Raw genomic sequence first — 22,476 nt, 5'->3', positions numbered from 1 at the left:
AATATATAGATATATATATATATATTAAATATTCATAATTCATTTGGGGGGCCAAATAATATTGCTGGTTGGCAAGATTGGCCCACTGGCCGCCAGTTGGTGAACCCTGAATTAAAGGATTGCTGTAGATCATGAGTTATTCTGTTTCATATTACCATATAACTATATTATAATGGTATAAATACTGTACAAAGCCGGAACACCAGTAACTGCTGGGTAGTTGAAGTCAAATGTTTATCTTTTTTTTATTTTATTTTTATCTTTTTCCCCTGAGGGGGCCTTATTGCTATTATAAACTGGTTACCAAAGTCCTCAGAGCAGTAAAAAAAATATTTTGTCATACCTGTGGTATATGATCTGATATACCATGGCTGTCAGCCAATCAGCATTCAGGGCTCAAACCACCCAGATTATAAAGATAAATAACGCACACTCTAGAATGCCCTTCAAGCCAATCAGAAACAACTATTCAACAATGCCATGGTATAAGGATAAATCTACATCTTGTTTTTAACATATTGTATTATACTGAAACATGTTCTTGTATTTGTTTGTAAGTGTCCATGTTAAATAAACCCTGTTTGATTAATATTTATCTAATATTTGCCATTCTGCTGCTTATGAGTTTTGCTATTTTATTGTCGTAATATATTACATTTATGGGTTTGTAATATCTGCAGAGGACTCTACAGATTTTTTTGGTTTTAATATAATTGAAATAACAGTTCGATACATGGAACTTGGAATCCCTAAATTGAGTGACACGTGTTGTCATTTGAGTAAATAAGGGCGGTACTTTGTCCCAGAAGATCAAATAAAATTATATAAGAAAGCCATCGATCCCTGGTGCTTTTCTCTGGGTGAAGATTTTTAAAAGTATCTAACATTTCTTTTTGGGTGATTTCCATTTTTAGCCTGGTGTATATCCAATAACAGTCTAAAGAACTTCTCTTTTCCTTTCCCTCATCTACACTGAACTGGGGAAAGGCCCATACCCTGAAGGGACCCACCATGTTGCTTTCACTTACACTGACACTACAAAACATTAAGGACAACTGCTGTTTCCATGACACAGACTAACCAGGTGAATACAGGTGAAAGCTAAAACCCCTTATTGATGTCACTTGTTAAATCTACTTCAAATCAGTGTAGATGAAGACAAGTTAAAGATGGATTTTTAAGCCTCGAGACAACTGAGACATGGATTGTCAACAGTATGTTGTGCCACTCAGAGGATAAATGGATAAAACAAAAGATTCAAGTGCCTTTTAATGGGGTATGGTGGTGGTGGTAGCAGTAGTAGGTGCCAGGCAAACGCTTTCGCCACCTTATAAAGTCCATGCCCTGAGGCTATTCTGAGGGGGGTAGTGCTATGAGGAGGACCTTAGTGAGGACGTTACCCGTGCCATGTCCACCAGGAAGTTCTCAAAGAGCTTCCAGATGTGGTGGCTGGTGTAGATCTCCTTCATCTCCACCTCCGTGTCCACGTAGCAGTGGTTCACAAAGTTCACGTAGGCCGTCTTCACCTGGGGAGGGAGGGCCAATAGAAACCATGCATTCAGATGATTGACAGGTGTGAGAGATTACACTGAGGTGAATGAATGCTAGGCTATATCAAGGCTGGCTGTTCTGGAATGAAATGTTATGCATCTGTATGCAAACAATGGGTGCATGCCAATTGTCTATAATGGAATACTATCTTGCTTTACTTTCCCTCATCTGCACTGATGCAAAACAGCTGAACAGATTAATTCCAATTCACAGTACGCATTTACCAAGCGTCATGCCACTCTTACCTATCCTCTGTATCCTCAGATTAGTGCAGATGAGGTTGAATACAAGGGTAGAAAATCACATTAGACTACTGAATCACACCCCAGCACCAAATGACAAAGCCTCTCAATATGACCTCATCCCTTCCCCTGTACCTCAGGGATGCAGTCTTCGTGGGTGACCACTTTGACGATGTCGTCGAGGGGCAGCAGGGAGTTACATTTCAGCTCGGTGTAGACGTTCTTGCCCTCGGTGCAGACGGCGAGGAGCTCTACCAGGGTGTTGTGGTAGGCCAGGGCGCCGTCCTCGTCCCTACGCTCCAGCTCGCAGCACATCATCTGGAACAGCACCGGGAAGGAGGAGCGGTCATTGTAGAACACCAGCACGTCCTCGCCACCGTTCACCAGCTGGGGGTGGGATGGACAGAAAAGCAGACAGACGAGTGGAGGTTAGACAGGGAATACCTTTTCACTAGTGGGGATAACCAATATTGATAATTCAATATGATATTAAAATGAGCAAGACAAAGTGTGATAGTGGTTCATTCTTCCAGTTAAACTAAACTGAGACTCAACATGCAATGACTTCCTGTAACGCCCTCAACCAAGATTCCAACCAACGTCTATGGGCAAATAAATAAATTCATCCACAAGGCATTTTCTAAAAGTAGTCACATTTTAAGTCTCTCGTGTTTCAAACATCTCTAGCAAGCCCTGGCTAGTTTGGAGATAGTGGTACTGGAAACCATGCTATTGTGGTGTCTCCACAGCCTTACAAAGACAGCATCATCATCATCCCTCGCCCACCTCGGTCATGACCTTGTCCTGGCACTTTTTCACGTACTTCCCGTCGGCCTTGACGATGGTCAGGAGGAACTTGAGGTACTGGACGTGTCGGCCGTGCGTCTCAATGCAGTGGACAAAATGGTGGACCACGCGGTCGCTGATCTCGTTGCACAGGTGGAAGTTGTTCATGAAGATGTGGCGCATGGTCTCAGCCTCCAGGAGCTGGAGAGAGGGAGAAGATGTGCACAGTGAATTCACATTCATTGACATATGGATATCCAGTAATGGAATGCATTTATTGAGTTGAAAAATAGTAAGAAGTGAACAAACATGTACAGTACCAGTCAAAAGTTTGGACACACCTACTCATTCAAGGGTTTTTCTTTATTTTAACTCTTTTCTACATTGTAGAATAATAGGGAAGACATCTAAACTATGAAATAACACATATGGAATCATGTAGTAACCAAAAAGTGTTAAACAAATCAAAATATATTTTATATTTGAGATTCTTCAAAAAGCCACCCTTTGCCTTGACAGCTTTGCACAATCTTGGCATTCTCTCAACCAGCTTCACCTGGAATGCTTTTCTAACAGTCTTGAAGGAGTTTTCACATATGCGGAGCACTTGTTGGATGCTTTTCCTTCACTCTGCGGTCCAACTCATCCCAAACCTTCTCAATTGGGTTGAGGTGAGGTGATTGTGGAGGCCAGGTCATCTGATGCAGCACTACATCACTCTCCTTCTTGGTCAAATAGCCTGTAGGTGTGTTGTGTCATTGTCCTTTTGAAAAACAAATGATCGTCCCACTAAGCCCAAACCAGATGGGATGGCGTGTCACTGCAGAATGCTGTGGTAGCCATGCTGGCTAAGTTTGCCTTGAATTCTGAATAAATCACACACATTGTCACCAGCAAAGCACCCCCACACCATCACACCTCCTCCTCCATGCTTCACGGTGGGAACCACACATGTGGAGATCATCCGTTCACCTACTTTGCGTCTCACAGACACAGCTGTTGGAACCAAAAATCTCAAATTTGGACTCATCAGACCAAAGGACAGATTTCCACTGGTCTAATGTCCATTGCTCGTGTTTCTTGGCCCAAGCAAATGTCTTCTTCTTATTGGTGTCCTTTGGTAGTGGTTTCTTTGCAGCAATTGAACCATGAAGGCCTGATTCACGCGGTCTCCTCTGAACAGTTGAAGTTGAGATGTGTCACCTCTGTGAAGCATTTATTTGGACTGCAATTTCTGAGGCTGGACACTAATGAACTTATCCTCTGCAGCAGAGGAAACTCTGGGTCTTCCTTTCTTGTGGCAGTCCTCATCAGAGACAGTTTCATCATAGCGCTTGATGGTTTTTGCGACTGCACTTGAAGAAACATTCAAAGTTCTTGACATTTTCCGGATTGACTGACCTTCATGTCTTAAAGTAATGATGGACTGTCATTTCTCTTTGCTTATTTGAGCTGTTCTTGCCATAATATGGACTTGGTCTTTTATCAAATAGGGCTATCTTCTGTATACCACCCCTACCTTGTCACAACACAACTGATTGGCTCAAACGCATTCAGAAGGAAAGTTTTAACAAGGCACACCTGTTAATTGAAATGCATTCCAGGTGACTACCTCATGAAGCTGGTTGAGAGAATACCAATAGTGTGCAAAGCTGTCATCAAGGCAAAGGGTGGCTCCTTTGAAGAATCTCAAATATAAAATATATTTTGATTTGTTTAACATAACAATTTTTGGTTACAACATGATTCCATATGTGTTATTTCATAGTTTTTAATGTAGATAATAGTCAAAATAAAGAAAAATCCTCGAATGAGTAGGTGTGTCCAAACGTTTGACTGGTACTGTATGTCCCGTGTATGTGTTTGTGAGTGTGTGTCCATGCATGCATACAGTGTGTGCGTGTGTGTGTGCATGCACAGTGGGCGTGAATGAATGCGTGCATGCATGTTTGTGTGAGCGTACCCCTGGTGAAAGGAACAGGTTGAGGTATTTGTGGAGCAGAGCCTGGTTCTGACTGTTCCCTCTACAGAAGTACTGCAGGAAAACATGGGCCAGGGTCATGATCTCATTCATCTTCGCATCACTCTGGGGACACAGACAGACAGGAGTCACAACACAGTTTCACAATTGCATCAACACAAAATCAATCCCTACAGATGGTCCAACAAAGCTACCAGGGCGGCGTTTATATATCTAGTCAAGCTTTATCCAGGTAAAGTCTGGTTATTGAGCATAACAATATCCATGTAAGGCTTTGAGGGGCCTCATCTGAAGCATTTCTTTTAAACCCAAATGGACTGGGCGCCTATGTGTGTTTGACACTTAGTGTAATTACTGAAATCTCTAAACGTGATGACGTGCTCACCTTCTCATAAGGTATCTGGAGCAGGTCCAGCACCACAGAGTGAGCCCCCATGTTCTTCAGCAGCCTCTGCTGCTGCACACAACTCTTCTTACTGGGGTAACACAGCTTACTGAGCCGCAGCAGGATCTACAGACCACACATACACACAGATCAGACAAACATACAGCACATTCAGAAAGTATTCAGATCCCTTTTTCCACTTAATCACATTACAGCCTTATTCTAAATGGATGAAATAGTTTTTTCCCCCCCTCTCATTAATCTACAAACAATATCCCATAATGACAAAGCAAAAACTGTTTTTTTAGAAGAAAAAAAAAATACAAATGAAATATCACATTTGCATAAGTATTCAGACCTTGTACTCAATACTTTGTTGAAGCACCTTTAGCAGCAATTACAGCCTCGAGTCTTCTTGGGTATGACGCTACAAACTTGGCACACCTGTATTTGGAGAGTTTCTCACATTCTTCTCTGCAGATCCTCTCAAGCTCTGTCAGGTTGGATGGGGAGCGTCGCTGCACAGCTTCTTTCAGGTCTCTCCGGAGATGTTCGATCAAGTCCGGGCTCTGGCTGGGCCACTCAAGGACATTCAGAGACTTGTCCCGAAGCCACTCCTGCATTGTCTTGGCTGTGTGCTTAGGGTTGTTGTCCTGTTGGAAGGTGAACCGTCTCCCCAGTCTGAGGTCCTGAACGCTCTGGAGCACGTTTTCGTCAAGGATCTCTCTGTACTTTTCTCTGTTCATCTTTACCTCGATCCTGACTAGACTCCCAGTCCCTACAGCTGAAAAACATCCCCACAGCATGATTCTGCAACCACCATGCTTCACCGTAGGGACGGTACCATGTTTCCTCCAGAAGTGATGCTTGGCATTCTGGCCAAAGAGTTCAATGTTGGTTTCATCAGACCAGAGAATCTTGTTTCTCATGGTCTGAGAGTCCTTTAGGTGCCTTTTACTGAGGAGTGGCTTCTGTCTGGCCACTCTACCATAAAGGCCTGATTGGTGGAGTGCTGCAGAGATGATTGTCCTTCTGGAAGGTTCTCCCATCTCCACAGAGGAACTCTAAAGCTCTGTCAGAGTGACCATCAGGTTCTCAGTCACCTCCCTGACCCAAGGCCCTTCTCAACCGGTTGCTCAGTTTGGCTGGGCGGCCAGTTCTCGGAGTCTTGGTGGTCCAAACTTCTTCCATTTAAGAATGATGGAGGCAACTGTGTTCTGGAGGACCATATACTGCAGACATTTTTGGTACCCTTTCCCAGATCTGTGCATCGACACAATCCTGTCTCGGAGCTCTACGGACAGTTCCTTCGACCTCATGGCTTGTTTTTGCGCAGACATGCACTGTCAACTGTGGGACCTGATATAGACAGGTGTGTGCCTTTCCAAATCATGTCCAATCAATTGAGTTTACCACAGGTGGACTCCAATCAAGTTGTAGAAACATCTCAAGGATGATCAATGGAAACAGGATGCACCTGAGCTCAATTGAGTCTCATAGCAAAGGGTCTGAATACTTATGTAAATCTTTTTTTATTTTTAATACATTTGCAAAACAGTTAAAAAAACTGTTTTCCCCTTGTCATTATGGGGTATTGTGTGTAGATGCATTTTAGAATAAGGCTGTAACGTAACAAAATGTGGAAAAAGTCAAGGGGTCTGAATACTTTCTGAATGAACTGTACATGCATTTAATGGCTACATAGCAATAAGTCTAAACAACACTTTTTCAGCTGCTTTAATTTAATGTTACTGAAGCGCATTCAATTCAATGTTATTGTATCCCCTCTGGAGCTTTTAAGAAAGGCAAGGCAGGTTACAAGGCAGGCAAGTCCAGCTCATGTTGACCACACATTGGCCAGTGATGTGAGGTCTGTAAATTGTTAGTGTGCAATCAATAACCCCAGCGTCATGATGTATTTTCACTGACTAATTGATTACGCTGCCAATACCACACACTATAAGGGGACAGAATGGCAGGCCACCTCTTTGACGATGTTGTAGTTGTTGGCTTTGTTGCTGTCTATATGGGGCTTCACATCCCCATCCTGTACTGGACTCAGGATGCCCGCCTCCTGTCATTCACACACAACAGAAAAATATTTGGAAGTTAGGATTGAGCCCTCCCTTAGCCATTAATCCTCTACGCTGTGTGGCCTATAGGGGGCATACTATACGATAGTGTACTGAAGAATACTGTAAAGTATAGTGTTGTACCTCCATGGTCTGCTCCTTGACCTGGCTGTCTCCTATGTCCTCATTTCCGTAGCCTCCACTCTTCTCCACCCACAGTTCAGACTTCTCCACCGCCAGCCTGAGCTGGTCCAGGTTGGTCTTGATCTGCTTGTAGTTCTCCACATCCTGCTCCGACACCAGCAACTGCACCTGCAGGGGACCAGAGGAACACACAGTGAAATCAGACTCACACATAAAAACAGAGATCAGGAGCACGCTCACGAACCACCAACTGTGCCTTTACCTGTTTGAAGGCCTGTAGGACCTCGGCTCTCTGGCTGAAGTGTTTGAACATGAGCTGCAGTGAGCCGGACACCAGCGGGGTGTAGTCCTGCATGATGAGATGGATCAGAACCCTCAGGAAGGTCCTGCCTCCCTCATCATCCAGCTCCACAGCACTACACTCTGAACTAGAAGGACCAAACACAGGGGTAGAGAGAGAAATTGTTACAGGCACGGCACGACGCACTGAATTGGAAGCACCAGACACAGGGTTAAAATAAAATAGTATTTTTCACGTGACGAATACAACGGGTGTAGATTTAACGTGAAATGATTGCTTACGAGCCCTTACATTTACATTACATTTACGTCATTTAGCAGACGCTCTTATTCAGAGCGACATAGAAATTGGTGCATTCACCTTATGATATCCAGTGGAACAACCACTTTACAATAGTACATCTATATCTTTTTGGAGGAGGGGGGGGGGTAGAAGGATTACTTTATCCTATCCCAGGTATTCCTTAAAGAGGTGGGGTTTCAGGTGTCTCCGGAAGGTGGTGATTGACTCCGCTGTCCTGGCGTCGTGAGGGAGCTTGTTCCACCATTGGGGTGCCAGAGTAGCGAACAGTTTTGACTGGGCTGAGCGGGAACTGTGCTTCCGCAGAGGTAGGGGGGCCAGCAGGCCAGAGGTGGATGAACGCAGTGCCCTTGTTTGGGTGTAGGGACTGATCAGAGCCTGAAGGTACGGAGGTGCCGTTCCCCTCACAGCTCCGTAGGCAAGCACCATGGTCTTGTAGCAGATGCGAGCTTCAACTGGAAGCCAGTGGAGTGTGCGGAGGAGCGGGGTGACGTGAGAGAACTTGGGAAGGTTGAACACCAGACGGGCTGCGGCATTCTGGATGAGTTGTAGGGGTTTAATGGCACAGGCAGGGAGCCCAGCCAACAGCGAGTTGGCTCCAAATGAAGCAGAGTAAAAAAACAAATGTAATAACATTTGGAATAGAAACAGGGGTATGAGGTAATTGAGGTATATATTTACATGAAGGCAGGGTAAAGTTACACTTAGATTGGAGTCATTAAAACTTGTTTTTCAACCACAAGTCGGTTAGGACATCTACTTTGTGCATGACACATTTAAGAATGTGAAATGTCAGAATAATAGTAGAGAGAATTATTTATTTCAGCTTTAATTTCTTTCATCACATTCCTAGTGGGTCAGAAGTTTACATACACTCAATTAGTATTTGGTAGCATTAAACAATTTAAACTTGGGTCAAACATTTCAGGTAGCCTTCCACAAGCTTCCTACAATAAGTTGGGTGAATTTTGGCCCATTCCTCTTGACAGAGCTGGTGTAACAGTCAGGTTTGTAGGCCTCCTTGCTCGCACACACTTTTTCAGTTCTTCCCACAAATTTTCTATAGATTGAGGTCAGGGCTTTGTGATGGCCACTCCAATACCTTGACTTTGTTGTCCTTAAGCCATTTTGCCACAACTTTGGAAGTATGCTTGGGGTCATTGACCATTTGGAAGACCCATTTGCAACCAAGCTTACACTTCCTGACTGATGTCTTGAGATGTTGCTTCAACATATCTACATAATATTCCTTCCTCATGACACCATCTATTTTGTGAAGTGCACCAGTCCCTCCTGCAGCAAAGCACCCCCACAACATGATGCTGCCACCCCCGTGATTCACGGTTGAGATGGTGTTCTTCGGCTTGCAAGCCTCCCCCTTTTTCCTCCAAACATAACAAATGGTAATTATGGCCAACAATCTATTTTTGTTTCATCAGACCAGAGGACATTTCTCCAAAAAGTACGATCTTTGTCCCCATGTACATACGCAAACCGTAGTCTGGCTTTTTTATGGCGGTTTTGGAGCAGTGGCTTCTTCCTTGCTGAGCGGCCTTTCAGGTTATGTCGATATAGGACTCGTTTTACTGTGGATATAGATACTTTGTACCTGTTTCCTCCAGCATCTTCACAAGGTCCTTTGCTGTTGTTCTGTGATTGATTTGCACTTTTCGCACCAAAGTACGTTCATCTCTAGGAGACAGAACGCGTCTCCTTCCTGAGCGGTATGACGGCTGCGTGGTCCCATGGTGTTTATACTTGCGTACTATTGTTTGTACAGATGAACGTGGTACCTTCAGGCGTTTGGAAATTGCTCCCAAGGATGAATCAGACTTGTGGAGGTCTACAATGTTTTGGCTGATTTCTTTTGATTTTCCCATGATGTCAAGCAGAGGCACTGAGTTTGAAGGTAGGCCTTGAAAAACATCCACAGGTACACCTCCAATTGACTCAAATGATGTCAATTAGCCTATCAGAACCTTCTAAAGCCATGACAACATTTTCTGGAATTTTCCAAGCTGTTTAAAGGCACAGTCAACTTAGTGTATGTAAACTTCTGACCCACTGGAATTGTGATACAGTGAACTATAAGTGAAAAAAATCTGTCTGTAAAAATTGTTGGAAACATTACTTGTGTCATGCACAAAGTAGATTTCCTAACCGTCTTGCCAAAACTATAGTTTGTTAACAAGACATTTGTGGAGTGGTTGAAAAACGAGTTTTAATGACGCCAACCTAAGTGTATGTAAATTTCCAACTTCAACTGTATGTGTGTGGGTTTTGTGTGAGGGTGTAGTGAGTGTGTTTATAGTCAGTGCAAGATAGACCAGGTAACCATTTAATTCACTATTAAGTAGTCTTTTGGCTTGGGGGTAGCAGCTGTACCGGAGCCCGTTGGTCTGAGAGCAGATGCTCCAGTACCGTTTGCTGGACAGTAGCAGAGTGAACATTCTATGGATTGGGTGGCTGTAGTCTTTGGCAATTTTTCAGGCCCTCCTCTGACACTGCCTGATCTAGAGGTCCTGTATGGCAGGGAGCTCAGCCCCAGTGAAGTACTGGGCTGTCCACACTCTGTAGCGCTTTGCAGTTGAGGATCGTGCATTTGCCCATACCAAGTGGTGATAAAGCCAGTAAAGATGCTTTCAGTGTTGCATCTGTAGAACTTTTTCATGATCCGAGGGCCCATAACCTCCTGAGAGGGAAGAGGGGATGTCGTCCCCTCTTCACGACTCTGCAGGTGTGAGTGGACTATGTTAAGTCCTTAGTGATGTGGACGCCATGGAATTTGAAGCTCTCAACCAGCCCCGGTGATGTGGATGGGGGTGTGCTCTCCCCTCTTTCTCCTGTAGTCCACAATCAGCTCCTTGGTCTTTCTGACATTGAGGGAGAGATTGTTGTCCCGGTACCACACGGGCCAAATCTCTGACCTTCTGCCTGTAGGCAGTCTCATCACCGTCAGTGATCAGAACTACCACCGTCGTGTTGTCAGTTAACTTGATGTTGTTGGAGTCGTGCGTGGCCATGCAGACATGGTTGAACAGGGAGTACACATACCCCTGAGGGGCCCCCGTGTTGAGGGTCAGCGTGGCAGAGGTGCTGTTGCCTACCCTCACCACCGGGGGCCGTCCCGTCAGGAAGTCCAGGATCCAGTTGCAGAGGGAGGGGTTCAGTCCCAGGGTCTCCAGTTTGGTGATGAGCTTGGAGGGGAATATGGTGTTGAACACTGACCTGTAGTCTATGAACAGCATTCTCACTAGTTATTTCCCCTCCTGTCCAGGTGGGAGAGGGCAGTGTGAATTGCAATTGAGATTGCGTCATCTGTGGACGGTATGTGAATTGGAGTGAGTCCAGGGTGCCTGAGATGATGTTACTGATGTGTGTTATGAGAAGCCTTCCAAAGCACTTCATAATTACAGATGTGAGTGCAACAAGGCAATAGTCACTTAGGCAGGCTACCTTGGAGTTCTTGTTACAGACACAGCACAATGTTCTGAACTGGAGTCACACACAGGGTTTTAGACAGACACGGGGAGACACAGACATATAGGCACACACACACACCCCTTTTCTCTGAACTAAAACCATAGTGCATCCTTTTTCTCACACACAAACATAACACATGTATGTAGACCAACACAGACAGATACAGGCACACACAGTTGATTTACCTTCCAGCAAACATTGTCTCTGCTTTGGCTGCAATCTCGTCAATGTCTGGATCTGAAACTGTGCAAAATATTGTGAATCACTGAACCCAGTAATAGAAAGCCCAATTACAGAAAGTAATTAGTGGCTGTGACAGCACAGCGCAAACAATTGATTACAACAGCAATCAACAAACCAGCAGGATTCCCCTCAGATATTAACTGAATCACTCAAGATTCCCTCAGCCTGGTCCTCATTCGAGCATAAGAGTTGGCAAGACAGTACAAATAGATCTGGGACCAGGCCAAGAGGTCCCTATGTAATGGTAGAGCTTTACCTGACATGGAGGGAAATTCAGACAATGACATAGAGCTGTCCGGTAGATTACTGTCCCCAAACTCTTTCTTATAGATGGACAGCAGGTAGGTGATCCTATAGTCCAGTCGCACACTCAGAATAAACTGATGGGAGAACAAAATGGAAGCAGATAAAAGGATCACAATGTTAAATACCTTAAAAGTACACAAAGTTAAAATAGTGAAATCAGAGACCTTAAACAGTGTTTACCAACATGATATACATCAGGGGTAGATAGGCAACTAGATTCAGCCGCGGGACGATTTTTGTCGAAGCGGATGGTCGGGAGCAGGAACAAAATTATAATAATTTGTACACTGCAAATTGACCACAACTAAGCCCAATAACAAATTGCATTTGAAAAGAATAATTTCATACTTTGATTGTATTGAGTCACGATCACATCTATTTTTTGTATTCGTGGGAATACTTGGGAACAGACTTCTTAAATTAAACTAATTTTCAGCTGAATTCCTGGAGATTTTTTTACTAAAAACTTTGGTGGGCAAAATAAAAAGAAATCACTTGTGGGATGGTTTTGGTTCGCCTGTTGCCGACCCCTGGTATACACCGTCCAACCAAATGCTTACTTGCAGGTTCCTTCTCAACAATGCAACAACAATAAGAAATAACACAAGTACAAAGTAAATGGTCCGGTAGAATAGAAAACATTTTAGCATATGTATAATAAAGGAAGGCACAATTTATAGTACAATATTGTACCAAAAGTATACAATCAATCACTTCCCCTCAAGAATTTTAAACGCATTGGAGACCGGTATAGAGAATTTGACCACAGCCAGCCTCAAGCCACAACTTTACAACAGTTACAGGTAACTGGCCCTCCAGACCACATGGTGGAGCTCCACTCACCTGTAAAATCTCGATGATTTTGAGCTTGGTGTCCATGACCATGACATCCTCGTTGTCTGTCAGACAGAGTGGTTGTTTTCTGTCCTGAAGGGACGGGGGCGTGTTCGGGAGGTGGTGAGGCTGGACGTGCCCTCGACTCAGCACCATCTGAGTCATCATCTCTCCCACACCGTGGATGGTACGAAACACGTTGTTCCCTGGAAGGCAGAGAGACCATGGAGGTGTTCATTGGGCACCAAACATAAGGAAACAGACTGAAAAAGAGAGGGACTACATGGCAACATTTTCTGTTGTGTGTCCTAATGAACACGATCCAGGACATACAACAGTAGGTTTAACAAAGAGATGGGGATCAGAACACGTCTCTTAAAGTTGTTTCCAATTGTGATCTGGACACTGTCATCTACAGTGAACAAAAATATTAACAGCATGTTGGTCCCCTGTTTCATGAGCTGAATTTTTTTTTTTAAGAATAAAAAAAAAAATACAAAAAAAATCACAGGTATTTTCCAAACTCACAAAAAGCTTATTTCGCTCAACATTTGGCAACAAATTTGTTTACATACATTAGTGAGCACTTCTCCTTTGCCAAGATAATCCATCCACCTGACAGGTGTGGTATATCAAGAAGCTGATTAAACAGCATGATCATTACACAGGTGCACCTTGTGCTGGGGACAATAAAAGGCCCCTCTAAAATGTGCAGTTTTGTCACACAACACAATGCCACAAATGTCTCAAGTTGAGGGAGAGCACAATTGGCATGCTGACTGCAGGAATGTCCACCAGTGCTGTCACCAGAGCTGTTCATTTCTCTACCATAAGCCGCCTCCTACATCGTTTCAGAGAATTTGGCAGTAAGTCCATCCGGCCTCACAACCCCAGACCACGTGTAACCATGCCAGCCCAGGACCTCCATATATGGCTTCTTCACCTTTCGGATCATCTTTGGGGGGGGGGGGGATCCTGAGAAGTATTTCTTTCTGTGATAAAGCCCTTTTGTGGAGGAAAACTCATTATGATTGCCTGGGCCTGGTTGTCAAGTGAGTGGACGTATGCCCTCCAAGGCCCACCCATGGTTGCTGCCCAGCCCAGTCATGTGAAATCCATAGATTAGGGCCTAATGAATTTATTTAAATTGACTGACGTCCTTCTATGAACTGTAACTCAGTAAAAACTTTGAAATTGTTGCATGTTGCGTATATATTTTTGTTTTGTATACTCATAACATATCTACTCATGTTCCATTTCATCTACCTATCTATATTGCATTATTCAATATGAAATGTGCATGCTTAATAAACAAATAAATCGTTTTGTAATGAAATGTTTTAACCCGTTATTTAATTAATTAATTCTCTGTGTGACTGACCTGCCTCGGGGCTCTTGCTGAGCTCGGCCATGTCGGTAAGCGGGTGCTGGACAAAGTCCAGGATGGCCAGCAGGGTGCGTGTGAGACGCAGCAGCTCACTGAAGCTGTAGAAGCCAAAATAAACCAGGTTACGGGCCAGGTGCACCACCTACAAGACAGGAGAGGAGAGGGACGTGGATTTCCCCCCACAGAGGCCAGAGTTAGACACAACTTGAACATCAGAAAGTAATCATGTCTATTACCATCTTTGGTCACCACTGGGTGAGGTGGGAAAACGACTGTTCTTAGAGTTGTATTATTGTGTCTTTGTGAAAATACAACAAGAAGAAAGTGAGCATGTCTACATCCATAGTTTGGATTACAACCAATCACACGCACCCTGCTGGCCTTCCACACAAATCATTGTGTACTTTACTTTACCTCCAGAGTCAGTTCATTCTTCTCTTCGTCTCCAAAGGGAAAGGGCTGGCTGACCACGTCTTTGAGGTATTCCTCTACAAACTCCATGGTGGGGGCAAACTTCCTCTTCATCTCCTCTCTGGAGGTGTCAGTGAACTCGTACTCATACCTTGGGCGACATTTATAGAGTATAGTTACGGTATAGCGTAGAAACTCCAGTCTTTACATGAGAAACGAATTAACAGAGAAATTAAGTTGTTTAAAACTGTGAAAGAGACCTTCAGCCTAGAACATCTGACTTACATGATTCTGTCGCTACCTAGATGCATTAAAGAAATGTAGCAAATCGAAAATGCAATCCACCTGCGATGATTCTCAATCCAGAGGTAATTTTCTTTCAGGTAATCTGTTATTGCCAGATCCACAGATCCCAAAGCCACACATCAACGCCCCCAACACACACTCACTCGTGGATGGTGATCTTGGAGGGGATCTCGGTCCAGAGGCGGGCGTAGCGCACGGCCACCACTGCCTCCTGGGGCTCGCGGTCCACGTGCATGTGCAGCATGAGGCGGCAGAAGGAGGCGCGCAGGTTGTAGGGCAGGCAGTCGTCAAACATGCAGCGCAGGATCAGGTCCACGGGCAGCTGGCTGGACACCTGGTTGATGGCCAGGTACTGGCGGTCCAGACACATCTTGGCAAACAGGTTGAGCTGGTATCTGGAAGGTGGATGGGGAAGATGGAGAGGAAATACATGGAGAAGAGGTGTCATAGAAATGTAGAAGAAATAGAGCCTGCACACTCAAAGCCCCAGAGAAATATGCCATGCTGTAGTATAGGGATCATCAGCTAGATTCAGCAGCGGGCCTATTTTTTCTGGAGCGGATTGTCAGGTGGCCGGAACATAAATCACAAATAATTTGTAGACTGCAAATTGACCACAAAAAGCCAAAACAGATATAATATTTGACTAAAACAATAATTTCAAACCTTGCTTACATTTGTTTACGATCACATCACTCTATTATGCGTGGGAATACTTTGGAACAGATTTACAAAATTATAAAAATCACTTGGAGCTGATTTGCTGGTCCAACAATTAAAACATTTTTATTTGCTCAGAGAATGTGGGAGGCCGAATAAATGAACCCCGGGACAAATACAGCTCGCCAGTTGGTGAACCCTGACAGTAAACGTGTCAATCAATGGAAAGAAAAAAGTGGGATTCATTATTTATTCACAAAGTAGGAGCTGAAAACACACTCCCAAATGGTTGACAAGGTGTAGATTAAAGGACCATGAATACTTGATACGTAAATAAATTGGGAGAACCAATGTTTCGGCACTCAGTGTCTAATATAGATTCCCAGAACGCCCTGCTGCAGTAGCTGTCTAGTACCTGTAGTAGGTGATGACGTCGTTGTCCAGCTTGTGGTTGCCCTTGGCGTCCTGGGCCAGGTGGCGGATGGACTTGCCGTGTGGCTCCTTGTGGCTGTCAATCCAGTAGAGCCACACCTCCTCGTCCTCCTCGGTGTCCTCCTGCAGCATGGACGACTGCAGGGTAGTCTCCATGCTGGGGATGAGCCTGGGGGTGGAAGATGGCCAGAGGAGAAGAGCATTCGGATACATAGTGCCTACTAGTATACTGTAGTATATTTGAACTGTGTACAATTCTTCATACACCAGCTAACTGATATTCATCCAAGCTGTATTTTTATATAGATGTACCAGCATGATGGAATGTGAATTAGTGTATAACAGAGTCATGCCCAACATCAACGCTGCCCCATTGCACGGTAAAAAGACAGGCTACAGTTCCCAATCTGAGAAGCTGATTCTGAACGGACTTTACCTGCACTACAGTGTTAGGTAGAGAGCACAGGATGTGTGCGTGACTCACTTGGTCTGGATGAGGATTTCAGCGTTGGCGGGGTTCAGAATGAATTTACAGATGAGCTCCTGTGTCACTGGGATGGCCGTCTTATTGGACACGCACAGGTCTGACAGGTAGTCCAGAAACCTGATAGGAAGACAGAGAACAACCAAACTTAATCTGCTGAAACACTATGAACCCAGTAGTGGCTTTAAAAAAATCTCACAACCATAGGCAACACAAACATACAGTATTAGGCTTTTATTTTTTTGCACATTGTGCGTTATAGCCCCAGTTTGTATATCTAACCCAAACATTGGGATCATTGTGGATCAAATGTGGGTTTGTGTCATATGCACGTTATAATGTGTGTTATGTATAGTACATCCCTCCTCTGCCCTGACCTGGGCTCTCGGTTGCGACGCAGCAGATTGACGAAGGTCTCGATCTCCTTGGCTGTGATGTGTTTCTCCAGCAGCTTGCGGTTGTTGTGGAGCAGGGCAGTGATGGTGTCCTCCGCCAGGATCTCATAACCGATCTGAGACTGCATGATGGAGAACTTCTTGGCTATGTACTCCTGGAGGGCAGAATGAGACCAGTTAATCCCAATCGATACCGTCACGGGAAAACATACGTTCTAGTGGGATAGCAGAGTGAAGAGCATAGCAATGGAACTGCTAGAATGGGAAAGCCCCTCAGACCATAACAATTTGACTTCACTCTCATGGGTATCCTCTAAATGACAGACATGGTATTCTATTTCTACATTAACCAAAACACAACAATGGATTTTCATCTCTCACATTCATGTGACTGCATTAACTAATGATGAGATGTGAGATGTGCTAAAACAAATCCATATACTAGTATGGTACTATAGCCACTGAACGTATTGACCAAGTAAGGTAGGTTTTGAGGACAACAGCAGTAGGGAGGACTACTAGCCTGGTTCTTGCGGTAGTCCTGTTGGGAGTGGCGCAACACCCGGTAGCACAGCCGCAGCATGTACTTAAAGGGAGCGTAGCGCTGGTCCCCCAAGTCCTCCAGCTTCAGCATGGGACCCTCCCCCTGGTCTGTGAACGGGGCCTTCAGAATACCAAAAATCTGGAGACAGACATTTCAGAGGTTACAAGATTATGACGTGATAACTTGCTAATGCCAAAGCAAACACACTTCAAAAGGAGATGTTGTTGATGTTGTCCGCATCTTCCCGAATCCTGATAATGACCACTGCCAGCATCATTAGCGCTAACAATGCTATTAGCGTGGCCTTTGGCATAATGGACTGGAGTTATTGCTCCCTTGAATTACTGCTATCAGATGGACCGCCTACTCCCTGCACTCTAATCCCCATAAGTCACAGTGTAATGACCATGAGGGAAGAGACAGTGAAATTCACCTTCCTCTAGCTATGCGTGCCCGTCTGCTTCTGCGCTAGCCTATATGTCTGTGACGTCAAAAGAAAACTGCAGTTGTTCAATTTAACAGCTGCTGATGATGTCAATCTGAAACGGTCGATGAAGAAAAAGTGATAAAGGTCTGCATGCGTCGCTGTCATCATCACCCAATATATTTGTTAAGACAATGACACACGACACAGGAACTGGCCAAAGCAGAAGCAAGACCAAAGCTAGAGGATACATGTTTAGGTGATATTCTGTGAGTGAGTGAGTGAGTGAGTGAGTGAGTGAGTGAGTGAGTGAGTGAGTGAGTGAGTGAGTGAGTGAGTGAGTGAGTGAGTGAGTGAGTGAGCGAGTGAGCGAGTGAGCGAGTGAGCGAGTGAGCGAGTGAGCGAGTGAGCGAGCTGACCTGGGCTAGAATGTTCTGTTCCCTCATTAGTTTCTGCCGCTCTCTGTTCGGGTTGGAGATGACCACAGACAGCACGTCCTGTCCGTTGTTGGGGACCTCGCACACAAAGAAGATCAGGTCCTCCAACAGCTTGGTCACAAACCTGGGAAACATGGGCCCGCAAAAGAGCATTGGTACACTTGCTTCAGCAGTCTGAAAGTATGTTTTATGGTAGTAGGAGAACAACATTGGTGGATCTGACAGTAGTACAAAGAACACGTTGTCTGTCAGAGAGCCACGGTTGTTGCGGACATAGAGCAGCCACAGGGAATGAGGAAATGAATAAACCTGATTGGATTACAAAGTATTCTTAACAAACCAAAGACAAAGCGTAAGTAACCCTTTTGGATGTGTCACTAGGGGGCATACTGTCCCTCCTAAACTGACTGTAGGCCTATCACATGAGTTGTCCTCAGGAGCTATTTTCAATTACATTGCTCTGTCTAAAAACGTTACTAGCAGTCAAATCCTTGCTTTCTCCTTCCGCATTTTCTTCACTCTCAGATTCTTTCACTCTCAGAGTCTGCTCCGTCTGAAAGAAAGGAAGGAGACGATCCAAAGTCCCTTCCCTCCGACCTCCAATGCGCTTTAAGGCGATTGGCAGAAACAATAAAAGAGGAAGCGAGGATTTGACGGCTAGAAACTTTTCAGACACAGCCAGTCTTGGTTGTGTCAGCAGGACTGTACTTAGCCCTATATAGGATGCCGCACATTCAATCATGGGTGTCCCAGAAGGCTACAATGTGGAGCCTAACTTTTCTCCGAACCAGCACCTGCAGTATAACTCGGCTGGGGAAGACAGTGGCAGGCTTCGCGGAAGAGCGTTTTTCAAGACATCTACCACAGCTGAGTTATAGGTGCCGGTTTGGAGAAAAGTTAGGCTCAGATGGTTTCTTTACAGATATTCACACATTATACAATCCGGATGGACAGACAAGGAGATACGGATTATAGATATGCCTTCAGTGAGAGGATTTTCGGAAACAAGTAGCCCCTAAAAAATGTAGCCAATTATTTACCAGGCTCCGCATTGTAGCCTTCTATGACACCCATGCACGGAAGCACAGCGTCCTATATAGGGCTAGACTGGTCTGTACCTCCTATAGTTCTGAACAGAGTCCTATATAGGGCTAGACTGTTCTGTACCTCCTATAGTTCTGAACAGAGTCCTATATAGGGCTAGACTGTTCTGTACCTCCTATCGTTCTGAACAGAGTCCTATATAGGGCTAGACTGTTCTGTACCTCCTATAGTTCTGAACAGAGCCCTATATAGGGCTAGACTGTTCTGTACCTCCTATAGTTCTGAACAGAGTCCTATATAGGGCTAGACTGTTCTGTACCTCCTATAGTTCTGAACAGAGTCCTATATAGGGCTAGACTGTTCTGTACATCCTATAGTTCTGAACAGAGCCCTATATAGGGCTAGACTGTTCTGTACCTCCTATAGTTCTGAACAGAGTCCTATATAGGGCTAGACTGTTCTGTACCTCCTATCGTTCTGAACAGAGTCCTATATAGGGCTAGACTGTTCTGTACCTCCTATCGTTCTGAACAGAGTCCTATATAGGGCTAGACTGTTCTGTACCTCCTATCGTTCTGAACAGAGTCCTATATAGGGCTAGACTGTTCTGTACCTCCTATCGTTCTGAACAGAGTCCTATATAGGGCTAGACTGTTCTGTACCTCCTATCGTTCTGAACAGAGTCCTATATAGGGCTAGACTGTTCTGTACCTCCTATCGTTCTGAACAGAGTCCTATATAGGGCTAGACTGTTCTGTACCTCCTATAGTTCTGAACAGAGTCCTATATAGGGCTAGACTGTTCTGTACCTCCTATCGTTCTGAACAGAGTCCTATATAGGGCTAGACTGTTCTGTACCTCCTATAGTTCTGAACAGAGTCCTATATAGGGCTAGACTGTTCTGTACCTCCTATAGTTCTGAACAGAGTCCTATATAGGGCTAGACTGTTCTGTACCTCCTATAGTTCTGAACAGAGCCCTATATAGGGCTAGACTGTTCTGTACCTCCTATAGTTCTGAACAGAGTCCTATATAGGGCTAGACTGTTCTGTACCTCCTATCGTTCTGAACAGAGTCCTATATAGGGCTAGACTGTTCTGTACATCCTATAGTTCTGAACAGAGTCCTATATAGGGCTAGACTGTTCTGTACCTCCTATCGTTCTGAACAGAGTCCTATATAGGGCTAGACTGTTCTGTACCTCCTATCGTTCTGAACAGAGTCCTATATAGGGCTAGACTGTTCTGTACCTCCTATAGTTCTGAACAGAGCCCTATATAGGGCTAGACTGTTCTGTACCTCCTATAGTTCTGAACAGAGTCCTATATAGGGCTAGACTGTTCTGTACCTCCTATAGTTCTGAACAGAGTCCTATATAGGGCTAGACTGTTCTGTACCTCCTATAGTTCTGAACAGAGTCCTATATAGGGCTAGACTGTTCTGTACCTCCTATCGTTCTGAACAGAGTCCTATATAGGGCTAGACTGTTCTGTACCTCCTATCGTTCTGAACAGAGTCCTATATAGGGCTAGACTGTTCTGTACCTCCTATCGTTCTGAGCAGAGTCCTATATAGGGCTAGACTGTTCTGTACCTCCTATAGTTCTGAACAGAGTCCTATATAGGGCTAGACTGTTCTGTACCTCCTATAGTTCTGAACAGAGTCCTATATAGGGCTAGACTGTTCTGTACCTCCTATCGTTCTGAGCAGAGTCCTATATAGGGCTAGACTGTTCTGTACATCCTATAGTTCTGAACAGAGTCCTATATAGGGCTAGACTGTTCTGTACCTCCTATAGTTCTGAACAGCGTCCTATATAGGGCTAGACTGTTCTGTACCTCCTATCGTTCTGAACAGAGTCCTATATAGGGCTAGACTGTTCTGTACCTCCTATCGTTCTGAGCAGAGTCCTATATAGGGCTAGACTGTTCTGTACCTCCTATAGTTCTGAACAGAGTCCTATATAGGGCTAGACTGTTCTGTACCTCCTATCGTTCTGAACAGAGTCCTATATAGGGCTAGACTGTTCTGTACCTCCTATCGTTCTGAACAGAGTCCTATATAGTGCTAGACTGTTCTGTACCTCCTATCGTTCTGAGCAATGTTACCACACTGCAGCTGTCTCACGGTCAACTCCAGGACCTTGTTGGCATCGTTAGCAAAGTCAAGGTCTCGGACCTCAGACAGGGGCACAGAGACAATGGCAAATGCCTCCTTGTCCTCCTTCGTACGACACGTGCCAATCTGTGGGTAGAGGGCATTCATTATCAGCCTATAGACTCAACCACAATCCTTCCAAACTCCACAACAAACACTATTTCTAATAGTAACTTACAATGGGGAAAGGTTGGGGGGGGTTTGTGACTACATTGTGATAAGTGAGCTTTGACGCACAAAAAAGCAACAATCGTGGAACTGAAACAGCAGGGGGGGTAATGTGGGACCTTGAGCATGACGGGGCGCTCCTCCTCAGTGTCGATGGGAAAGTTGGTGCTAGTCACCCAGGTGTTGGTACACAGGTGCCTCAGCCGTACGTACGAGTTCCTGTCGGGAAAGCAAAATAGCGTTTAAAGTTTATTAGGCTGTAACTGAAATCTCTTCCAAGAGTCCTTTAAGAGTGTTCCAAGAGTTTTGGATATCTTAAGTGTGTTTCAGGGGTCAGTCTGACCTGGGCACCAGACAGTCAGCCCTCTGCAGCGTGGTGGCGTCCAGCTCAAACAGAGAGGCGATGTCGTTGCCATGGGGCACAGACACCAGGGTGTAGGCGATCTTCTCTGCAGCCTGACGCTTCCTCTGGGAGAACACTGTATCCGTCTCCGTCTGCAGACAGACAGATAGCACAGCACAGACACACACAAGGAGGTGGATACCAAAGTTCTTACAACTAGCATTCTCAATGCTAATATCTACAAGCCTGTGCCACAGATCCATAAACAATGGCAGCTCACGTAATAACAATGAGACAGTGCATGAGGTTTGGACTGCACTGTGTGGATGCTGCAGACAGATAATAGGACAGCACTGAGAGAGTTAACCGCTGCAGCGCGCTCCGCATGTCAATGGGAAGTAGCTCCTCTGAACCGCCCCCCGTGCCTCCGCACCGCTCCTTCCTTCTGGTGACTCACTCCATCCAGCAGCATATAACAGCAGAGCAGAGCAGACAGCACGTCTCTCCCCTCCCTCACCAGGCACCCCCACACCGACGTTATGTAAGGAGCCCCCTGAGTGTCTGAGTCGACACGGTGTGTGTGCTGCTGCTTGCGGAGGCAGAATACAAATGCAGAAGGTGCAGACAAAAAGTGCATAAAAAAGCTGTCTGGAAAT

At 44.9% G+C, this 22,476-nt stretch overlaps 1 protein-coding gene across 4 annotated transcripts in view; it reads right to left on the bottom strand.

The window, feature by feature from the left end:
* LOC106573309 (inositol 1,4,5-trisphosphate receptor type 2) overlaps nucleotides 1–22,476 on the bottom strand; it is a 176,171-nt gene that overhangs the window by 119,493 nt on the left and 34,202 nt on the right. For all 4 annotated transcript variants that reach the window (XR_006759687.1, XM_045697031.1, XM_045697032.1 and 1 more), the window contains exons 11-32: nucleotides 21,821–21,972; nucleotides 21,597–21,696; nucleotides 21,236–21,396; nucleotides 18,091–18,232; nucleotides 17,227–17,385; nucleotides 16,686–16,858; nucleotides 16,309–16,428; nucleotides 15,808–15,993; nucleotides 14,876–15,127; nucleotides 14,430–14,577; nucleotides 14,010–14,157; nucleotides 12,638–12,834; nucleotides 11,745–11,868; nucleotides 11,431–11,488; nucleotides 7,424–7,589; nucleotides 7,162–7,329; nucleotides 6,930–7,019; nucleotides 4,946–5,071; nucleotides 4,543–4,665; nucleotides 2,580–2,780; nucleotides 1,929–2,180; nucleotides 1,401–1,526 (exon numbers count right to left, since the gene is read on the bottom strand). Coding sequence is in view for 3 of the 4 variants with exons in the window: in XM_045697031.1 (XP_045552987.1) it covers nucleotides 1,401–1,526; nucleotides 1,929–2,180; nucleotides 2,580–2,780; nucleotides 4,543–4,665; nucleotides 4,946–5,071; nucleotides 6,930–7,019; nucleotides 7,162–7,329; nucleotides 7,424–7,589; nucleotides 11,431–11,488; nucleotides 11,745–11,868; nucleotides 12,638–12,834; nucleotides 14,010–14,157; nucleotides 14,430–14,577; nucleotides 14,876–15,127; nucleotides 15,808–15,993; nucleotides 16,309–16,428; nucleotides 16,686–16,858; nucleotides 17,227–17,385; nucleotides 18,091–18,232; nucleotides 21,236–21,396; nucleotides 21,597–21,696; nucleotides 21,821–21,972 (3,372 nt within the window). In the remaining variant the exon portion in view is untranslated. The remainder of the gene's footprint in view (nucleotides 1–1,400; nucleotides 1,527–1,928; nucleotides 2,181–2,579; nucleotides 2,781–4,542; nucleotides 4,666–4,945; nucleotides 5,072–6,929; nucleotides 7,020–7,161; nucleotides 7,330–7,423; nucleotides 7,590–11,430; nucleotides 11,489–11,744; nucleotides 11,869–12,637; nucleotides 12,835–14,009; nucleotides 14,158–14,429; nucleotides 14,578–14,875; nucleotides 15,128–15,807; nucleotides 15,994–16,308; nucleotides 16,429–16,685; nucleotides 16,859–17,226; nucleotides 17,386–18,090; nucleotides 18,233–21,235; nucleotides 21,397–21,596; nucleotides 21,697–21,820; nucleotides 21,973–22,476) is intronic.

The sequence above is a fragment of the Salmo salar genome, chromosome ssa16, assembly GCF_905237065.1.
Source record: "Salmo salar chromosome ssa16, Ssal_v3.1, whole genome shotgun sequence".
Taxonomy (NCBI): domain Eukaryota; kingdom Metazoa; phylum Chordata; class Actinopteri; order Salmoniformes; family Salmonidae; genus Salmo; species Salmo salar.
The sequence above is the reverse complement of the archived record's forward strand: the minus strand, read 5'-3'. Positions and strand labels throughout refer to the sequence as shown.